Source organism: Bos indicus, chromosome 18, assembly GCF_029378745.1.
Source record: "Bos indicus isolate NIAB-ARS_2022 breed Sahiwal x Tharparkar chromosome 18, NIAB-ARS_B.indTharparkar_mat_pri_1.0, whole genome shotgun sequence".
Taxonomy (NCBI): Eukaryota; Metazoa; Chordata; class Mammalia; order Artiodactyla; family Bovidae; genus Bos; species Bos indicus.
Window position 1 is genome coordinate 64,322,254 of NC_091777.1, and position 22,550 is coordinate 64,344,803.

At 41.0% G+C, this 22,550-nt stretch overlaps 1 protein-coding gene across 1 annotated transcript; it reads left to right on the forward strand.

The window, feature by feature from the left end:
- Positions 1–15,036: 15,036 nt before the first annotated feature.
- LOC139177370 (vomeronasal type-1 receptor 4-like) lies at positions 15,037–16,438 on the forward strand. The gene has a single exon (XM_070772458.1). The coding sequence runs from the start codon at positions 15,248–15,250 to the stop codon at positions 16,256–16,258; it is 1,011 nt and encodes a 336-aa protein (XP_070628559.1). The 5' UTR covers positions 15,037–15,247; the 3' UTR covers positions 16,259–16,438.
- Positions 16,439–22,550: the final 6,112 nt, after the last annotated feature.

Sequence of the window (22,550 nt, forward strand, 5' to 3'; positions counted from 1 at the left end):
TGGGTAATACCTGGCATATATTAGCCCATAATTCAGTTATTCATCTCATTAAATATTCATCCATGGTGCATGGAGATGTTATTCCTAGTGAAGATAAGAAATCTGAAAAGTGAAGAAGGTCGTTTCTATATTACCTTCTGCTTTAAACCTGGATTTTCTTTATATAGTCGACCGTCATTAAATTTTATTGTTTAGGTGGAACAATAATTGGAAGGACAGCCTAGAGGATTTCCTCTCCATGTTTGTCCCTTGAATATTTCATTCTCATCCTTGCAAACAGCAACTTGGGGTTTCTTTTCTGTTTGTCTTATCTTACTATTCCTGTGTTTTATTTTGCCTTTTCTTTGGACGTTGTGGTATTTGATCAGTTCATATTTTCGATTTCTTCCTGGTTCAGCCTTGGAAAGTTGTACCTTTCTAAGAATTTGTCCATTTCTTCCATGTTTTCCATTTTATAGACTCAAGTGGTCTCTTAAGATTTTGTGTACTTCTGGGGTGTTGGTTGTACTTTCTCATTTCTCTTTTTGGATTTTATTGATTGAGATCTCTCCCTTTTATTCGTAACGACTCTGGCTAAAAGGTAATCCATTTTGTTTATCTTTCCAAGGAAGCAGCTTTCAGTTTCACTGATCTCCTCTATCACTTATTTTTCTCTCCATTTTATTTATTTCTGCTGTGATCTTTATGATTTCTTCTTTTTAACTTTGGGTTTTGCTGTTCTTCTTTCTCAAGTTGCTTTAGGTGTAATATTAGGTTGTTTAGCTGAGGTTTTTTTCCCCTAGTTTTGTGGCTAGTATCTGTATAAACTTCCCTTTTAGAACTGTTTTTGCTGCTTCCCACAGGTTTTGAGTCATGATGCTTTCATTTTCATTTGTCTCTAGGATTTTTAATTTCCTCCTTGATTTCTTCAGCAAACCACTGGGTTTTCACTAGCATGTTGTTTAGTCTCCACGTGTTTTTTTTTTTTTTTTCCTTCAGGTTTTTCCTTGTATTTGATTCTTGTCTCATAGCATTGCAATTGGAAAAGACTTTTGAGATCATTTCCATTTCCTTAACTTTACTGAGGCTTGCTTTATGACCCAGCCTGTGAACCTCCTGTAGAACAACCTACATGCCATTGAAGACATTGTGTAATCTGCTGCTTTTGTATGGATGCTCAATATCTACCAACTACAGACTCTAAGGTCTAATGTGTTATTTTCAGTCTGTGCTTCCTTCATTTTCTGCCTGGGTGATCTATTTACTGATGTAAGTGGAAAGTTGAAATCTCCTCCTATGATTGTGCTTCTGTTGATTTCTCCTTTTATGTCTATCAATATTTGACTTATATTTTGAGGTGCTCCTGTGAAGAACTGATGCTTGAATTCTTGTGCTGAAGAAGACTCTTGAGAGTCCCTGTGACAGCAGAGAGTGCAAACCAGTCCATCCTAAAGAAAATGAACCCTGAATATTCATCAGAAGGACTGATGCGGAAGCTGAAGGTACAATACTTTGTCCTCCTGATGGGAAGAGCCAACTCAATGGAAAAGACCCTGATGCTGCAAAAGATTGAGGGCAGGAGGAGAAGGGGACAACAGAGGATGAGACGGTTGGATGACATCACCAACTCAATGGAACTTGAACTTGAGCAAACTCTGGGAGATATCAAAGGACAAGGAAGCCTTGATGTGCTGTAGTTCATAGGGTCGCAAAGAGTCAAACACTACATAGCAACTGAACAACAATAAATGTTGGTGCATATACATTTAAAATTATTACATCTTTTTCTTCAACTGATCACTTGTCCCCTGTTCATTATGTAGTGTTCTTTGTCTCTTGACAGTCTATTTTATCTCCTATCCAACTCAAATGGCTCAGAACCTAGAGACAGGCTGGTGGTCCAGTGAGAATCTCTAGGAGGGGGCTCCATGGATGACTTAGAATAAATTATAATCTGCTTATAGAGTCATGTGGACACGAGGGAGACCTGAGGACTGTGAGGAGGGGAACACCGGCTTCAAAGAGATTATTTTCAGATTAAACAGACCAAGATCATATATAGAAAGTGTTGTGAAACTTAAACTCAGGAGAAAGCCCAGCATCCAGATCCCATGCTGATGATCAGTGAGAATACATTTTGGAAGAGTTTGGAAAAGTGAGACCATGAGGGAAAATGCCCAATGGGAGACACAGTGAAGGCAGCCCAGGTGCTCTGTGAGTGTCCCTCCCCCAGCTATGACTTTCACTGTAAACTTGGGTTCTCTCACAGGGAACTCAGAAAACTCTCCCTGCCCTCTGCTCAGGTGCTCACGGGGACCTTCTCAGTAATTGCCAGGAGTTGTCAGTAGTCCCCAGGCGTGGGTGAGGGTGAGGAGCACTGGGCATAAGATCTGCCCCTCACTGGAGACGCCCCAGACTCTCCATGCAGACAGTGTCACCTCCGCTCCAGATGACATGATAATGGCTCCTCTGTGGGGAGAGCGGGCCCAGGGACCCTGTCCCTATAACTGGGGCCCATCCTGACTGACACTTCCCTGCAGAGTGTGGCACCAAGTGCAGGCAGGTGAGTGCTCCCTTGTGTTCAGTCTCAGGGCAGGAAACAGGAGAGCTGGCTCTCATCAGGAGAGGAGCTCAGAGCTGTGTTGTCAGCGCCTTGGGCAGGATAGGTGCTCCCCTGCCTTGTCCTGAGCTGCCCCGTCCATGCCCTGGCTGGCAGGTGGAAGTGGGGAATGTGCTGGGGTGTGTATCTGAGGGGGACCAGAGCTGTGAGTTCACTGAAAATCTCTGTGTCCTGGGGTCCCTTACAATGAGGGGAAGAGGGAGGGGGTCACTGTGGAATCTGTGCCAAGCCCTGTATGAGCAGAGCCCCAGGCTTCTCAATCTTGTATAAAAGGTCCTAGTGACGTCCTCGAACCTAATTGGTTAGTGCTGGATGTGAGTAAGGTGAGATAAATTGATGTGCAGAGTTTCGGTTAGAACCTGAAAGTCCTGAAATAAGATCCAGTGACAGACACATACACACACAAACAGAAACACAGAGAGAAAGGCCGCCCTGTAACAACCTTCACATGTCCCTTCACGGGCTGCAGTTGGCTCAGGCATTTCTGTCATGGTATTCCATTGAGATTCTGCATTTGTGTTATGTATGTCAGTGTGGCTCATGTCTTCCCCTCTCTAACTGAATGGCAAAACGCCCTCAGCCTTTTTAACTTGAGCAGCTGCTGTTACCGTGCAGTCGCTCAGTCGTGTCTGATTCTTTGCGACCCCATGGACTGCAGCCTGCCATGTTCCTCCATCCACGGGATTTCCCAGGCAAAAATACTGTAGTGGGTTGCCATTTCCTTCTCCAACCCCTATGTATAAAATGACAATGAGAAGCTACAGTGTAGCACAGAGAACTCTACTCAGTGCTCTCTGGTGACCTAAATGGGAGGGAAATCTAATAAGGAGTGGGTAAGTATATATGTATAGCTGATTCACGTTGCTGTACAGGAGAATATAATGTAACATTGTAAAGCAACAACACTTGAATGAAAAAATATTCCACTGTATAATGCACCACAGCTTCCTTATCTATTCTCCTATCAGTACACCCTTGGGGTATTTCCACGTCTTGGCTGTCATAACAATGTACCAGTGAACACGGAGTGCAGGTGTCTTTTCCTGATCGTGGTTTCTTTTCCTTCGATCTATCCTAGAAGTGTGACTGCTGGCTGGTATGGGAGTTCTGGTTTTAACTTCTGAGGAACTGCCATAACGTTTTCCACGAGGATGTACCAGTTTACATTCCCAACAGTGTGTAAAGTATTTTTTTCTCTCAACCTCCTTGCCAGTGTGTTGCCTTTTGGATTTTTTTTTTTTTTTAATTTTATTTTATTTTTAAACTTTACATAATTGTATTAGTTTTGCCAAACATCAAAATGAATCCACCACAGGTATACATGTGTTCCCCATCCTGAACCCTCCTCCCTCCTCCCTCCCCATACCATCCCTCTGGGTCGTCCCAGTGCACTAGCCCCAAGCATCCAGTATCGTGCATCGAACCTGGACTGGCAACTCGTTTCTTACATGATATTTTACATGTTACAATGTCATTCTCCCAAATCTTCCCACCCTCTCCCTCTCCCACAGAGTCCATAAGACTGTTCTATACATCAGTGTCTCTTTTGCTGTCTCGTACACAGGGTTATTGTTACCATCTTTCTAAATTCCATATATATGCGTTAGAATACTGTATTTATGTTTTTCCTTCTGGCTTACTTCACTCTGTATAATAGGCTCCAGTTTCATCCACCTCATTAGAACTGATTCAAATGTATTCTTTTTAATGGCTGAGTAATACTCCATTGTGTATATGTACCACAGCTTTCTTATCCATTCATCTGCTGATGGACATCTAGGTTGCTTCCATGTCTTGGCTATTATAAACAGTGCTGCGATGAACATTGGGGTACACGTGTCTCTTTCCCTTCTGGTTTCCTCAGTGTGTATGCCCAGCAGTGGGGTTGCTGGATCATAAGGCAGTTCTATTTCCAGTTTTTTAAGGAATCTCCACACTGTTCTCCATAGTGGCTGTACTAGTTTGCATTCCCACCAACAGTGTAAGAGGGTTCCCTTTTCTCCACACCCTCTCCAGCATTTATTATTTGTAGACTTTTGGATCGCAGCCATTCTGACTGGTGTGAAATGGTACCTCATAGTGGTTTTGATTTGCATTTCTCTGATAATGAGTGATGTTGAGCATCTTTTCATGTGTTTGTTAGCCATCTGTATGTCTTTTTTGGAGAAATGTCTATTTAGTTCTTTGGCCCATTTTTTGATTGGGTCGTTTATTTTTCTGGAGTTGAGCTGTAGGAGTTGCTTGTATATTTTTGAGATTAGTTGTTTGTCGGTTGCTTCATTTGCTATTATTTTCTCCCATTCTGAAGGCTGTCTTTTCACCTTGCTAATAGTTTCCTTTGATGTGCAGAAGCTTTTAAGGTTAATTAGGTCCCATTTGTTTATTTTTGCTTTTATTTCCAATATTCTGGGAGGTGGGTCATAGAGGATCCTGCTGTGATGTATGTCGGAGAGTGTTTTGCCTATGTTCTCCTCTAGGAGTTTTATAGTTTCTGGTCTTACGTTTAGATCTTTAATCCATTTTGAGTTTATTTTTGTGTATGGTGTTAGAAAGTGGTCCAGTTTCATTCTTTTACAAGTGGTTGACCAGATTTCCCAGCACCACTTGTTAAAGAGATTGTCTTTAATCCATTGTATATTCTTGCCTCCTTTGTCGAAGATAAGGTGTCCATATGTGCGTGGATTTATCTCTGGGCTTTCTATTTTATTCCATTGATCAATATTTCTGTCTTTGTGCCAGTACCATACTGTCTTGATAACTGTGGCTTTGTAGTAGAGCCTGAAGTCAGGTAGGTTGATTCCTCCAGTTCCATTCTTCTTTCTCAAGATCGCTTTGGCTATTCGAGGTTTTTTGTATTTCCATACAAATTGTGAAATTATTTGTTCTAGCTCTGTGAAGAATACTGTTGGTAGCTTGATAGGGATTGCGTTGAATCTATAAATTGCTTTGGGTAGTATACTCATTTTCACTATATTGATTCTTCCAATCCATGAACATGGTATATTTCTCCATCTATTAGTGTCCTCTTTGATTTCTTTCACCAGTGTTTTATAGTTTTCTATATATAGGTCTTTAGTTTCTTTAGGTAGATATATTCCTAAGTATTTTATTCTTTCTGTTGCAATGGTGAATGGAATTGTTTCCTTAATTTCTCTTTCTGTTTTCTCATTATTAGTGTATAGGAATGCAAGGGATTTCTGTGTGTTGATTTTATATCCTGCAACTTTACTGTAGTCATTGATTATTTCTAGTAATTTTCTGGTGGAGTCTTTAGGGTTTTCTATGTAGAGGATCATGTCATCTGCAAATAGTGAGAGTTTTACTTCTTCTTTTCCAATTTGGATTCCTTTTATTTCTTTTTCTGCTCTGATTGCTGTGGCCAAAACTTCCAAAACTATGTTGAATAGTAATGGTGAAAGTGGGCACCCTTGTCTTGTTCCTGACTTTAGAGGAAATGCTTTCAATTTTTCACCATTGAGGATAATGTTTGCAGTGGGTTTGTCATATATAGCTTTTATTATGTTGAGGTATGTTCCTTCTATTCCTGCTTTCTGGAGAGTTTTTATCATAAATGGATGTTGAATTTTGTCAAAGGCTTTCTCTGCATCTATTGAGATAATCATATGGTTTTTATTTTTCAATTTGTTAATGTGGTGTATTACATTGATTGATTTGCGGATATTGAAGAATCCTTGCATCCCTGGGATAAAGCCCACTTGATCATGGTGTATGATCTTTTTAATGTGTTGTTGGATTCTGATTGCTAGAATTTTGTTAAGGATTTTTGCATCTATGTTCATCAGTGATATTGGCCTGTAGTTTTCTTTTTTTGTGGGATCTTTGTCAGGTTTTGGTATTAGGGTGATGGTGGCCTCATAGAATGAGTTTGGAAGTTTACCTTCCTCTGCAATTTTCTGGAAGAGTTTGAGCAGGATAGGTGTTAGCTCTTCTCTAAATTTTTGGTAGAATTCAGCTGTGAAGCCGTCTGGACCGGGGCTTTTGTTTGCTGGAAGATTTTTGATTACAGTTTCAATTTCCGTGGTTGTGATGGGTCTGTTAAGATTTTCTATTTCTTCCTGGTCCAGTTTTGGAAAGTTGTACTTTTCTAAGAATTTGTCCATTTCTTCCACGTTGTCCATTTTATTGGCATATAATTGTTGATAGTAGTCTCTTATGATCCTTTGTATTTCTGTGTTGTCTGTTGTGATCTCTCCATTTTCGTTTCTAATTTTGTTGATTTGATTTTTCTCCCTTTGTTTCTTGATGAGTCTGGCTAATGGTTTGTCAATTTTATTTATCCTTTCAAAGAACCAGCTTTTGGTTTTGTTGATTTTTGCTATGGTCTCTTTTGTTTCTTTTGCATTTATTTCTGCTCTAATTTTTAAGATTTCTTTCCTTCTACTAACCCTGGGGTTCTTCATTTCTTCCTTTTCTAGTTGCTTTAGGTGTAGAGTTAGGTTATTTATTTGACTTTTTTCTTGTTTCTTGAGGTGTGCCTGTATTGCTATGAACTTTCCCCTTAGGACTGCTTTTACCGTGTCCCACAGGTTTTGGGTTGTTGTGTTTTCATTTTCATTCGTTTCTATGCAAATTTTGATTTCTTTTTTGATTTCTTCTGTGATTTGTTGGTTATTCAGCAGCGTGTTGTTCAGCCTCCATATGTTGGAATTTTTAATAGTTTTTCTCCTGTAATTGAGATCTAATCTTACTGCATTGTGGTCAGAAAAAATGCTTGGAATGATTTCTATCTTTTTGAATTTACCAAGGCTAGCTTTATGGCCCAGGATGTGATCTATCCTGGAGAAGGTTCCATGTGCGCTTGAGAAAAAGGTGAAATTCATTGTTTTGGGATGAAATGACCTATAGATATCAATTAGGTCTAACTGGTCTATTGTATCGTTTAAAGTTTGTGTTTCCTTGTTAATTTTCTGTTTAGTTGATCTATCCATAGGTGTAAGTGGGGTATTAAAGTCTCCCACTATTATTGTGTTATTGTTAATTTCTCCTTTCATACTTGTTAGCATTTGTCTTACGTACTGTGGTGCTCCTGTGTTGGGTGCATATATATTTATAATTGTTATATCTTCTTCTTGGATTGATCCTTTGATCATTATGTAGTGACCTTCTTTGTCTCTTTTCACAGCCTTTGTTTTAAAGTCTATTTTATCTGATATGAGTATTGCTACTCCTGCTTTCTTTTGGTCCCTATTTGCATGGAAAATCTTTTTCCAGCCCTTCACTTTCAGTCTGTATGTGTCCCCTGTTTTGAGGTGGGTCTCTTGTAGACAACATATGTAGGGGTCTTGTTTTTGTATCCATTCAGCCAGTCTTTGTCTTTTGGTTGGGGCATTCAACCCATTTACGTTTAAGGTAATTACTGATAAGTATGTTCCCGTTGCCATTTACTTTATTGTTTTGGGTTCGAGTTTATACACCGTTTTTGTGTTTCCTGTCTAGAGAATATCCTTTAGTATTTGTTGGAGAGCTGGTTTGGTGGTGCAGAATTCTCTCAGCTTTTGCTTGTCTGAAAAGCTTTTGATTTCTCCTTCATACTTGAATGAGATCCTTGCTGGGTACAATAATCTGGGCTGTAGGTTATTTTCTTTCATCATTTTAAGTATGTCTTGCCATTCCCTCCTGGCTTGAAGAGTTTCTATTGAAAGATCAGCTGTTATCCTTATGGGAATTCCCTTGTGTGTTATTTGTTGGTTTTCCCTTGCTGCTTTTAATATTTGTTCTTTGTGTTTGATCTTTGTTAATTTGATTAATATGTGTCTTGGGGTGTTTCTCCTTGGGTTTATCCTGTTTGGTACTCTCTGGGTTTCTTGGACTTGGGTGATTATTTCCTTCCCCATTTTAGGGAAGTTTTCCACTATTATCTCCTCAAGTATTTTCTCATGGTCTTTCTTTTTGTCTTCTTCTTCTGGAACCCCTATGATTCGAATGTTGTAGCGTTTAATATTGTCCTGGAGGTCTCTGAGATTGTCCTCATTTCTTTTAATTCGTTTTTCTTTTATCCTCTCTGATTCATTTATTTCTACCATTCTATCTTCTAATTCACTAATCCTGTCTTCTGCCTCTGTTATTCTACTATTTGTTGCCTCCAGAGTGTTTTTAATTTCACTTATTGCATTATTCATTATATATTGACTCTTTTTTATTTCTTCTAGGTCCTTGTTAAACCTTTCTTGCATCTTCTCAATCCTTGTCTCCAGGCTATTTATCTGTGATTCCATTTTAGTTTCAAGATTTTGGATCAATTTCACTATCATTATTCGGAATTCTTTATCAGGTAGATTCCCTATGTCTTCCTCTTTTGTTTGGTTTGGTGGGCATTTATCCTGTTCCTTTATCTGCTGAGTATTCCTCTGTCTCTTCATCTTGTTTAAATTGCTGAGTTTGGGGTGTCCTTTCTGTATTCTGGCAGTTTGTGGAGTTCTATTTATTGTGGTGTTTCCTCGCTGTGTGTGGGTTTGTACAGGTGGCTTGTCAAGGTTTCCTGGTTAGGGAAGCTTGTGTCGGTGTTCTGGTGGGTGGAGCTGTATTTCTTCTCTCTGGAGTGCAATGAAATGTCCAGTAATGAGTTATGAGATGTCTATAGTTTTAGGGTGACTTTGGGCAGCCTGTATCTTTAAGCTCAGGGCTGTGTTCCTTTGTTGCTAGAGAATTTGCTTGGTATGTCTTGCCCTGGAACTTATTGGTCCTTGTGTGGTGCTTGGTTTCAGTGTCGGTATGGAGGCATTTGATGAGCTCCTGTGAATGAATGTTCCTTGCAGTCAGGAGTTCCCTGGAGTCAGGGTTTGGACTTAAGTCTCCTGATTCCGATTATCGGTCTTATTTTTACAGTACTTTCAAAACTTCTCCTTCTATACAGCACCATTGATAAAACATCTACATTAAAGATGATAAGTTTCTCTACAGTGAGGGTCACTCAGAGAGGTTCACAGGGTTACATGGAGAAGAGAAGAGGGAGGAGGGAGTTAGAGGTGACCCAAATGAGATGAGGTGAATCAATAGTGGAGAGAGTGGGCTAGCCAGTAGTCACTTCCTTATGTGCACTCCACAACTAGACCACTCAGAGATGTTCACGGGGTTATACAGAGAAGAGAAGAAGGAGGAAGGTAACAGAGGTGGCCAGAAGGATAAAAGGGGGGAATGAAAAGGAGGGAGACAGATCCAGCCAGTAATCAGTTCCCTAAGTGTTCTCCACCGTCTGGAACACACAGAAATTCACAGAGTTGGGTAGAGTAGAGAGGGGTTAGGGAGGAGACACAGGCGACCTGGTGGAGAAAAAGGAGGGTCCAAAGGGAGAGAGAGCAGTCAAGCCAGTAATCTCACTCCCTAGTGAAAAATGGGTCCTGAAGATTGGGTCCTTAAAGGTACAAAATTGGTAACAAATACATAAAAGCAAAAATTAAAAATCTAGAGTAGAGTTTGGAATTTCAAAAATACGATGTTAAAGAAAAGAAGAAGGAAAAGAAAGAGAGAAAGAACAAACAAACAAAAACAAACAAGGTCGCGAAAATTATAAAGAAAGTACAGGTACAAAATTGATAACTAATACCAGAAAGCGAAAATTAAAAATCTAGAGTAGAGTTTGGAATTTCAAAAATACGATGTTAAAGAAAAGAAGAAGGAAAAGAAAGAGAGAAAAAACGAACAAACAAAAACAAACAAGGTCGCGAAAATTATAAAGAAAGTACAGGTACAAAATTGATAACTAATACCAGAAAGCAAAAATTAAAAATCTAGAGTAGAGTTTGGAATTTCAAAAATACAATGTTAAAAAAAAAAAAAAAAAAGAATTAGAAAAATAAAGAGAGAAAACAAACAAACAAATACGAACAGTGTCACAAAAATTATACAGAAAATACAGGTACAAAATTGATATCAAATACCAAAAAGCATAAATTAAAAATCTAGAGTAAAGTTTGGAATTTCAGATATACAATGTTATATAAAAGAAGAAGAGAAAGAAACAGAGAAGAAGAAAAAAAAAAAAAGTCACAGAAATTATATAAAAAAAAAACTATAGGTACAAAATTGATAACATATACCAAAAAGCGAAAATTAAAAATCTAGAGTAGAGTTTGGAATTTCAAAAATACAATGTTAAAGAAAAGAAGAAAAAAAACAAAAACAAACAAACAAAAAAAAACAAGGTCAAAAAATTATAAAATATATATATATGAAGTTTGCTGAAGAAGAAAAAAATAGGGTCTTTTTTTTTTTTTGCAAAGTAATAGGTTATAAAAGTGAAAATTAAAGGAACAATAGAGGACTTAAAATTTTTTTTTTTAATTAAAAAAAAAAGAAAGAATGATTGTAAAAATAATAAAAATATATCTAGGACTTTTTTTTTTTTTTTTGGTGGGTGTTGTGGGTTCAGTTCATTTTTGGCTAGTTCCTTGGTCAGATTTATATTTCTCAAGATCTATAGGCCCCTTCCTATGTAGTCCGTAGTAACCACAGGGTTTTGATCTATTGCCTGTAGCTTCCAAGGCGTTTCCCTCTGTTATATCTTCTTCTGTTTGCTAGTCTCTTCAGTATCTGGTTTCCGCCCTGACTCAAAGGGCACGGTGGAGGACACTTTTTTTTTTTTTTTTTTAGGCTTACTTGTTCAGTCGCGCTGTGGGGAGGGAGGGAGGGAGGGATGCTGCAAACAAATAACACTGGCGTGGGCTCGCAGTGCCTCAGCCACCCTGGGTCTGCCCCCGCTCACGGCGCGTGTAGCCTCCCTGTCCACACTGCTCAGACTCTAGGTTGTTCCGCCGGGAACAATCCGAGGCTGGCCCTGGGCTGCATGCACCTCCCAGGTCCAAGCCGCTCAGGTTCAGGCACTCGGGTAGTCCTCAGAGGCGCAGACTCAGTTGGGCCTGCGTTTTGTGCTCTTCCCAGGTCCGAGCGCCAATTTGCTCTTCCTAGGCGAGCGCCAATGCTGCGACTTATCGCCTCCCCGCCACTCGGTTATCTGGATGTAAAACCGGCGCACCTTCTCAGGCAGATGTTGACCGTCCAGACCCCCAAGAAGTTTTAGTTAGCAAAGAAGCCTGCTTACAATTTTATAGATAATGTCTCTCTGGGGCTGCGATTGCCCCCTTCCGGCTCTGGCTGCCTGTCACCGGAGGGGGAAGGTCTGCAGCTGGCTATCTCTGTTCAGTCCTTTGTTCCGTGCGCGGGCCTGGCGGTCTTAGGTTAGGGCTGGCTTTTCGCGTGGTAGGTATCCCACAGTCTGGTTTGCTAGCCCAAATTATTTCGCTCAGATAGCGCTCAGGGTATTCAGGCCAGATTCTTACTCTCAGCGATGCAGCCCACGCCGCGCCTCCCTGCCCAGCCCCGGTTTGCTAATGGTGGATGCAGGCGTCTGCGCTGCTTCTCTGCTGGGGGAGTTACCGTAGGGCTCGCAATCTGCGAGTTTTAAATTGTTTATTTATTTTTTCTCCCTGTTATGTTGCCCTCTGTGCTTCCAAAGCTCGGCACAGATTCGGCAGTGAGAAGGTTTCCTGATGTTTGGAAACTTCTCTCTTTTTAAGATTCCCTTCCCGGGACGGAACTCCGTCCCTCCCTCTTTTGTCTCTTTTTTTTTGTTTTTAATATTTTTTCCTACCTCCTTTCGAAGAGTTGGGTTGCTTTTCTGGGTGCCTGATGTCCTCTGCCGGCATTCAGAAGTTGTTTTGTGGAATTTACTCGACGTTTAAATGCTCTTTTGATGAATTTGTGGGGGAGAAAGTGTTCTCCCCGTCCTACTCCTCCGCCATCTTGGCTCCTCCCCTCTGCCTTTTGGATTTTGGAGAACAGACAGACTAACAGGTGAGAGATGTTATCTCATTGTAATTTTGATCTGACGACTAGAGATACTGAACTCCTGTCCATGCACCTTTTAACTCTTTGTATGTCTTCTTTGGAAAAATGTCTGTTCAGGTACTTTGCCCATTTTGGGGGGGAGAGGGAGAATAGAGGAATTTTAATTCTTTTGTGTTGACATTTGTACAATAATAATATATTCTATAATTAAACAATTTATTCAAAAAACTAACATATACTTCTCACCCTTGCCCCAGCTATATTTCTTATGCCTGCCATCTTAGGGTTGATGCCTTCATCCCCCTAGCCTGGAAATCTGGGCCCCCACTTTGACTCTTCATCCTCCCATCCAGTCTCCATGTCCTGCCCTTTCCACTTTCTGAAGCCATTCCTAGTCCATTTTTTTATATTGAGGTATACCTGATATATAACATGTGCTAGTTTCAAGTATACAACATAATCATTCAATATTTGTATGCATTATGAAATGATCACTATATAAGCCTAGTTAATATCCATCACCATATACAATTACAATGTTTTTCTTGTGAGGAGGATTTAAAAATGTACTTTCTTCACAATTTTCAAATATGCAAAACAGTATTATTAACTATAGTCATTCTGCTGTATATTACATCCCCCAGATTTAGTCCATCCTTTATCCCCATGTCTCTGCCATTGCTCTGGTAAAGACCACAGCTACCTCTTGCCTCATGGTCGCAGCATCTTCCCAGGTATCTCTGCCTCCCCACTCACTGTCCACATAGTCCCAAGTTCATGCTTTTCAATGTTATATATGATTGTGGCACTCCCCATGCCAGTAGAATTAAATTCCAGTCCTCAGAGCTCTTCAGTCTGCTCTGGTGACTTTTTAAAATTCTCACTCTCTTTCAGCCATCAACCAGACCCCTTTACATTTCCTTTATACCCTTCAAAACTATCTCCTGAAAAGAAAAGAAAAAAAAGATATAAAAGTATCTTGCAAGAACTGACTTGAAGAAAAAAAAAAAAAAGGTAAGTGGAAAGCTCTAAGTTCAATCTGAGATACCGTTAAAAAACAGAAAAGTCCAGTTCTTAAAAGCATGTTTGAGGGCCTTGCTGTTAAAAAGAAATCCATCCTATTTAGCTGAGGTATATAATTGAGGAAAAACCTAATTTATGGACTTCATCAAATGGAAAAGTGTCCACATAAGAGAATGGGTGTCAGTGGTTTGAAGTATAATCCTGGGGACAATAATGGAGCCCTTTGTAATTTTTAAAAATATTTGTTCATTCCTTTATTTATTTTTGTCTGCACTGGGTCTTCGTTGCGGTGTGCAGGCTTTCTCTCGTTGCGAGTAGAGGCTACTTTCTAACTGCAATGCACAGGCTTCTCACTGCGGTGGCTTCTCTTGTTGCGGAGCTCGGGCTCTAGGGTGTGTGGGCTTTGGTAGTTCAAGCTCCCGGCTCTAGGGTGTGGGCTCAGAGTTGTGGCACTCGGGCTTAGTTGCCCCAAGTCATGTGGGATCCTCCTGAACCAGGGATCAAACTCATGTCTTCTGCCTTGTCAGGCAGATTCTTAACCACTAGACCACCAAGGAAGTTCCAAGGAGCACTCTTAAGGCCATGTCACAAATGATCTCACAGGGCTCCTCTGTCCATGGAATTTTTTCCAGGCAAGAGTACTGGAGTGTGTGGCCCTTTCCTCCTCCAGGGGGTCTTCCTGCACCAGGGCTTGAAACTGCGTCTCCTCAGCTCCTGCATTGCAGGCGAATTCCTTGCTGGTGAGCCATTAAGTGACTACCGGGTGTAAACTCTGAGCCTTTGACCCTCCTTTGCCTGTTTCAAACTGGATTATTTGGGGATCTGCCCAAATTGGATATTCACTCATTACTGGGTGTGTGGTTTGCTAATATTGTCTCCTATTGTACAGCTGCATTTTCATGATTTCCTTTGCTCTGAGGAGGCTCTTACGTGCTGCACCACTCACTTACCTTTGCTTTTGTTGTCAAATCCAAACCATTGTGACCAAGACTAATGTCAGGGAGCTTACTTCTTTCCTCTGGGAATTTCATGGCTTCACATCTTACATCCAAATCTTAATCCAGTTCAGATCATTTCTGTGTGTGATGTAAAATAGCGCCCAGTCTTTTTCAGTGTTTGAAAGTGAGATATAATTGACATAACGTTATGTCAGTTTTCTGGGTACAAAATAATGATTCACTGTTTGCATGTATTGCAGTTGATCACAGTGTGTCTAATTAAAATCTATGATATACATAGTCACAATTTTTTTCTTCTGGTCAGAATTTTAAGGTATCTTTAGATGTGGATTTCCAATTTTCCAAACATCATTTATTAAAGAAACTATCCTTTTACAATTATGTATCCTTAGTGCCTTTGTGACTGATTAGCCAAAGGAGCATACATTTATTTCTGCGCTCTCTATTCTGTCCCACTGATCTGTTTTTATGCCTATACCATACTGTTTCTGTTACCATAGATTTGACATATATTTAGAAATGAGGAAGCTCGATGTTTTGTTCTTCTCTCACAAGATGTTTAGAGTATTTGGGAGTATTTTATGGTTGCATACAATTTGGGGATTTTTTTTTCTATTTCTGTGAATAATGACAAAAATTGGTGAACTAAATCAACAATGCTGTTGAACAAAATAGATATAACCATCACTTTGTAGACCCTGCATGGAGAGTGAACATCAGGATGTAAAAGTAAATACAAAGCAAAACCAAATAAATAATGGTGAATGCTTTAACTGGTGTCTGGATTATTTTATCCTGGTAAAGTAATTCTCTAGACTGTGAGACTCTCTTTTTTTTTTTTTTTCCCCAGGAAAAATAAAATATGGAAATCCTTGTGCAGTACTGGTTCTATAAGAAGACAGCTGATGTCACCACCACCACCACAGCCTGCTTTCTGCTCCAGGACACTCTTGACATCCTCTCCATGTTTTTTCACAAAGATGCCCTGAGAACCACAAGTCAGGCTGCTCTCCAAATCACGTATCTTATACAGATGGTGATAGGGTCCCTGGTCAATGTCATCCTTTTCTTCCACAGCATCTCTCCAGTCTTGATTGGCCAAAGCCAGAGACCCACAGACATGATTCATACCCACATGGCAGTTGCCAATCTCTTGGTTCTTCTGTCCCCTGGCATTCCCCACACAATGGCAGCTTTTATTCCAAGGAATCCTCTGTCCAGGCTTGGATGTAAGTTTGTGTATTACTTACAGAAAATGGCTCGCAGCACCGCCCTGTGCTCCACCTGCGTCCTGAGCACATATCAGTCCTTCACTCTTACCTCCAGGAGATTGGAGTGGCTGGTGCTCAGAGGAAGGGCCCCCAAGGTCATTGGTCCTTCCTGCTGCACCTGCTGGATGCTCAGCTTCTTAATGTACATCCGTGTTCCTCTCAAACTCACTGGTCCACAGAACATGCACAACTATACTGATACCAAAGGCACGTGGTTCTGTTCATCCTCACCTACTGAAATAGGTATGAGCTATTTGTGGTCCATCTCTGATGCCATGCTTTTTGGCGTCATGCTCTGGTCCAGTGGCTCCATGGTGCTTCTCCTGCTCAGACACCGCCAGAGGGTGCAGTATATTCACACCCCCACTGGGCACCACAGATGCCCCCCGGAGACCAGAGCCGCCCACACCATCCTGATGCTGGTGGTCACCTTCATCACCTTCTACTTCCTAAATTCTGTTGTGTCTTTTTATATTGCAGCCTTCTTTGATATTCGTCTATGGTTGATACAGACCTCTAATGTACTGGGTTCCTGTTTTCCCACCATTTCCCCTTTCCTGCTGCTTCTTAGATATCCTAGAACTCCTAGGTTCTGCTCTTGACTTGTTAGAATGTATGGGTAAAGTGCTAAATATCTAGCAGTCACTTTCAATAACCGCAATTATTCTGTAAGCACTCAGTATCCATTTTTTTGAGGTACGATTCACACATAACCTTGCATTAGTTCAGATAGACAACACAAAGAATGGGCATTTATTTATGTTTCAGAATGATCATCATAAGTCTAGTACGATCCCCGCACCTTCACAGATGATACGATTTTCTTTCTTGTGATATGAACTTTGCCATGTTTATTGATTTTATTTAGTTAGTTGTTTTATTATTTAGCTGTGGGGCACATGGGATCTTAGTTCCAAAACCAAGGATCAAATCACCACCCCCTGCAGTGGAAGATCCAAGTCTTAACCACCAGGGAAGTCCCTGTGATGAGAACTTTGAAGGTTGACTCTCTTGTTGTTCTTCAGTCATTAAGTTGTATCCAACTCTTTGCGACCCCATGGACTGCAGCACACCAGGCTCCCCTGTCCTTCACCATCTCCGGGAGTTTGCTCAAAATTCAAGTCCACTGAGCGTGATGCTATTAAACCGTTGCATCCTCTGTCACTCCCTTCTCCTTTTGCCTTCAGTCATTCCCAGCATCAAGGTCTTTACCAATGAGTCGGCTCCTTGCATCAGGTGCCAAAGTATTGAAGTTTCAGCTTCAGTATCAATCCTCCTAATGAATACTCAGGGTTGATTTCCTTTAGGATTGACTAATTAGATCTCCTTGCAGTTCAAGGGACTCTCAAGTCTCAACACCACAGTTCAAAAGCATCAATCCTTCATTGCTCAGCCTTTTTTTGGTCTAGCTCTCACATCCATACATGACTACTGGAAAAACCATAGCTTTGACGATCTGAACTGTTGTCAGCAAAGTGATGTCTCTGCTTTTTAATATACTGTCAAGGCTTATCATAGCTTTTCATCCAGTCTTTTCATTTCATGGCTTCAGTCACCATCCGCAGTGATTCTGGAGCCCAAGAAAATAAAATCTATCACTGTCCACTTTCCCCCTTCTATTTGCCGTGAAGTGATGGGACCAGATGCCATGTTCTTGGTTTTTTTTGTAGTGTTTGACTCTCACACATGCTGGGCTTCCCAGGTGGTGCTATAGGTAAAGAACCCACCTGCCAGTGCAGGAGACGTGGGTCAATCCCTGGGTCAGGAAGATCCCCTGGAGGAGGGTACAGAAATCTAGTCCAGTATTCTTGCCTGGAGAATTAGAAGGACAGAGGAGCCTGGCAGGCTATGGTCCGTAGGGTCACAAAGAAAGAGTCGGACATGACTGAAGTGACATATGCAATGAAATATAATTGATTATATTCACCATGTGGTTCATCACATCCCCTTGACTTGCTTATTTTATAACTAGAAGTGGATACCTTTTGATGTCCGTACTCAACACCAAATTTCTACATAATTTCCAATGACCTGAGAAGGTTCATTTAATTCCAGAGATGCCTTAGGAGATCTGAAAGTCAATCCATGAATTATCAGCTTGAGAAGTGTACAAACCATTACTAAGAAACCATTTCACCTTGACCAACGCAGCTGTCTGAAGAAGATCTCCTTTCTTTAGGAACATTTCAAGAGTTTCACCAAATTTTATCCTTGTGTGTTGTGCCTAATACTGGATACACACTGGCATAATCCAATATTGATCTCCATGAATATTATTCTTGTGTGGGTGGAGATTTAATTTCTGAGATAAAGGTAATACACATGAAAATGGAGAATATGTTTTTCTATACTGTGTTTTTCTATTGTGTAACTTTATTTCACTTCTATTTCTCCAAAATGCTGTAGTGTTACATGGAAAATCAGTGCTGTTCAATGGCTTGCTTGTCCTTTAAACCTGGATTGTTTACATGGTAGACTCTCAATAAATGTAGTCGATTAGATGGATGGTGTGAGCTGAAGGAAAGAGTAGTAGCTGCCTTCTTTTTTATTTGTCACTTGCATATATAGTTTTCATCATTGCATTTTGTAAATTTGAGATTTGTTTCTATTTGTCTAATTTCTTTTTTTTCTGTTTTTTGCCTTCCTTTTAGTGTGTTATTTATAAAGTCCTATTTTTAAATTTAAGGTGTTAATGGGTAACTATCTTTCAGTGATCTTTTGGTCATCATGTAAGGATCCCCCAGTAGTGTATCTATATACATTATTACTGACAAGTAATGCTATGGTTTTAGCTGTCATGAGATAGTTGTACCTTATACAAAATAAGAAATGAAGAGAAAGTAGAGTTTATGCAAGTGTCAATGTGATTGCCTTTTCCAATGCTTGTACTTCTTTTTTGTAAATGTTGTTTTCTTTGATACAATTGTCTTCTGAGTGAAGAAGTCCCTTTAACTTTTAAGGAGTTAGTTCTACTATGAGTGGATTGTTTCAATATCTATATATCTAAAAATATCATAATTTTACTTCTTGTTTTTCCTATTAAAGTGTATTAAAGCTAATAAAATGTGGTCAATAGTAGAAATATATTTAGTGATAGACAACCTCCTCTTAAACAATAAGAAATTAACTGCCTATGAATTATTTTTATCTTTAAAATAATTGAATAGAAGTAATTTCAACCCTACTTCATTTTTCACACTACTAGATATAAACAAGATAACCTACTGTGTGGCCCAGAACTGGCAGCCCTCCTGCTCATCGGGCACAGTAAGAATGGGGCTCTCTAATGTGAGTCAGATGAACTGAGGTGGATGAACATAGAGCCTGTTATACAGAGTGAAGTAAATCAGAGAGAGAATAACAAATACCATATATTAATGCACACATACGGAATCTATAAAAATGGCATATGAACCTATTTGCCAGGCAGGCATAGAGACGTAGAGGTAGAGAACAGACTTGTAGACACAGCGGGGGGAAGGCGAGCATGGAATGAATAGAAAGGGTGGCATTGAAATATACACAACACCATGTGTAAATAGATAGCTAGCGGAAAGCTGCTGCAGAACACAGGCAGGTTAACTCAGTGCTGTTTGAGGACATAGAGGGGTGGGATGGGGTGGGCAGGGAGGCTCTGGACAGAGGGGATGTATATATACTTACAGCTGATTCATGTTGTCATATGGCAGAAACCAACACAACATTTTTTTTTTTTTGAGGGCTTAAACACAGTAGCTTATTTATTTAATGAATTAGTTGTAGTTTTTGAAATTGTGGTAAAACACATTTAACATAGAGTTTTCCATTTAACTGTTAAAAAATTTTAGGTTTTGGTAAAAATACATAACAAACTTTAGTATTTTAGCAACTTTTAAGTATACAGTTCAGCAGCATACATCCACATTGTTGTGCAACTATTACCACTGTTCACCTCCAGATATTTTTATTATCCCAGACTGAAATTCTGTATCCTTTAAATAATACCTCTCCATTTCTTGAACCTTCCAGCCTCTGGTAACCACCTATGAATTTGACTACTCTGGGTACCTCATGTGTGTACTAAGTTGCTTCTTGTCTGACTCTTCATGTCCAACTCTTTGCAACCCTGTGGATGATAGCCCACAAGGCTCCTCTGTCCATGGAGATTCTTTAAGCAACTATCCTCCAATTAAAATTTTTTTTAAATATTAATAATAAAAAAAGATGGCGGTCCAAGGAAGGCCAAGCCAGGGCGTCTAGTGCACAAGAAGACCTGTACTACCATTGCCTTTACACAAGTCAGCTTGGACGACAAGGCCACTTCCGCTGAGCTGGTGGAAGCTGTCAGCACCTGTTACAACGACAGATATCATGAGATCCACCATCACTGGGGAGGCCGTGTCCGGGGTCCCAAATCGGTGGCTCTCGGTGCCAAGGTAGAAAAGGTGAGGGTCAAAGAACAGGCCACCAAACTGGGCTAAATGTACACTATTGAGCTTTCTGTTCGAGAGAGTAATAAATACTTCGTAGACCAGAAAAAAAATTTTTTGGCTGTTTGACATGTAGGAACTTGATTCCCCAACCAGGGATCAAAACTGCACCCTCTGCATTGGAAGTGTGGAGTCCTAACCACTGGACTTCCAAGGAGATCACCCAAAATTTCTTATAGAAAGTCATAGGAATGCTAGACTCAGGATCCAGTGATGATGCTCATTATTTTGGAGACATGAAAATGCATTGAATGTTACATGGGGGGCTGAATGGGAGGGCAGTTCGGAGGAGAATGGATACATGTATATATATAGCTGAGCTCCTTTGCTGTCCACCTGAAACAGTCACAACATGGTTAATTGGCTATACTCCAATACAAAATATATAGTTTAATTGTAAAAATCTGAAAAACAAAACAAAACAAAAAAAGGATCTGGGCTTTTGTCCCAGGTTGATGAACATTTCCTAAAATGAGTGTGGTAAAGACCACAACAAGCTTCCCTGGTGGCACAGTGGTAAAGAATCCACCGGCTAAACTAGGAGACGTGGATTTTACTCCTGGGTGGGGAAGATCCCCTGGAGAAGGAAATGGCAACCCCCTCCAGTATTCTTCTCTGGGAAATCCCATGGACAGAAGGGCCTGGAGGGTTACAGCCAGTTGGGTCGCAAAGAGTCCGACAAGACTTAGAGACCAAACAACAGCCAAGACCGCTCTCTGAATAAAGTAAGACCACTGAGTGGTGTACTTTAGATGGGTGAGTTATATGGTATGTGAATTAAAGCTTCTCAAAGACACTGTTACCAAAACCGAATTGGTAAACACCTGCCTATATATAAAGAAAATACCTGGAGGAATAAGCCCAGTTGGAAGTGTGGTAAAAGAAAAAAAACTTTGATGCACCTTCAAGCGATCCTATAGTACCCGATGACAACTTGATTCTGAACTACCATTTTCCACAGGGAATTCAGAAAAAAGTTTTCTGCCAGCTATTTGACTGCCCATTCAGATCTTTTCATTGATTCCCAAAAGCTGTCCTTAATCTCCCAAGAAGGAAGATGATGATTTACACTGGGGATAACATTTGCTCCTCGCTGGAAACGCCCCAGACTCCCCATGCAGTCAGTGTCACCCACACAGCAGGTGGCGTGATAATGGAATCTCTGTGGAGAGACCAAGGCTACAAACACCGTCCCTATAACCATGACCTCAGGTGCTCGGCGCTCATCCTGAGTGACACGTCCCTGCACAGAGCTCTGAAGCAAAGACCAGCCATGTGAGTGCTTCCTTCTGTTCAATCTCAGGGCAAAGACTTGGAGAGACGTTGCCTCCAGCAGGAGAGGGACTTAAGACTTAACTCAGACTGGGCAGGACAGGGGCAACATGGCCTCACTTGAGCACTCACATCCATGCTCTGCTGGGTGGAGGGTGGCTGTGAGCCCAGGAGTGTCTTAGGCTGGGAGCAGAGCTGGGTGGTCCACTGTAGATCCCTGTGCCCTGGAGTTTCTAAAGATGGGAGGAGGGATGTGGTCTCTCTGGAATGTGTGCTAAGCCTTGGATGATCCTGTCACCGAGCTCCTCCCTGTTGTTAACAAGGACTCTGCTCACTGTGAGCTTCCCTGGTAGCTCAGCTGGTACAGAATCTGCCTGCAATGCTGGAGACCTGGATTCGATCCCTAGGTTGGGAAGATCCGCTGGAGAAGGGAAAGGTTACCCACTCCAGTACTCTGGCCTGTAGAATTTCACGGGCTCTATAGTCCATGGGGTCAAAGAGAGTTGGACATGACTGAGCAACTTCCACTTTCACTGCTCACTGTAGCAGACCTCACCCATCTATGCTTGCAGGGGAAGGAGTCCCCCTCCCCCCTTTGTCAGTGTGTCTCAACCTGATCCTACTCAGGCTCCTTGAGTCCCGTTGCCCACAGCTCCTGACGATGCCTCTAAGCAGCTCATTCTCAGCATTCCCTCAGCACTGGGCTACACACCAGCTCTGATTCAGGGCTCACCTGTGATGAGTTACCTACTCCTCCGTTAATGCAACAGGATTAATTCCTGCTGCTTCCACTGTATTGTAAGCATTTTTACTCACAGAAGTTAAAAAAAAAAAAAACTAAACTAAACTGTATGAGAAAGTTAGGGTAGAAAAAGTGCTCAGGAGCAAAAGAGACAGAACTGCCTTTAATGGCGTTTCCTGAAAGAAGAGCCCTGTCAGCACCTGCTGTGAGTTAGTTTCTGACTCTGGCTGTGGTGGCGTCCCCCGTGTGTGACCGTGTGGGGCTGGGGATCATGGACTGTGTGGGGGCAGGTGTGTCCTTCTGATTGTGACTGTTGGTGTCAGGGAGGCACCTCACCTGTGGGGTTGATTTCTGTGTCTCTCAGGATATGTACATCCGGTGGATTTGACCACACCTCTCACCCCAGAATAC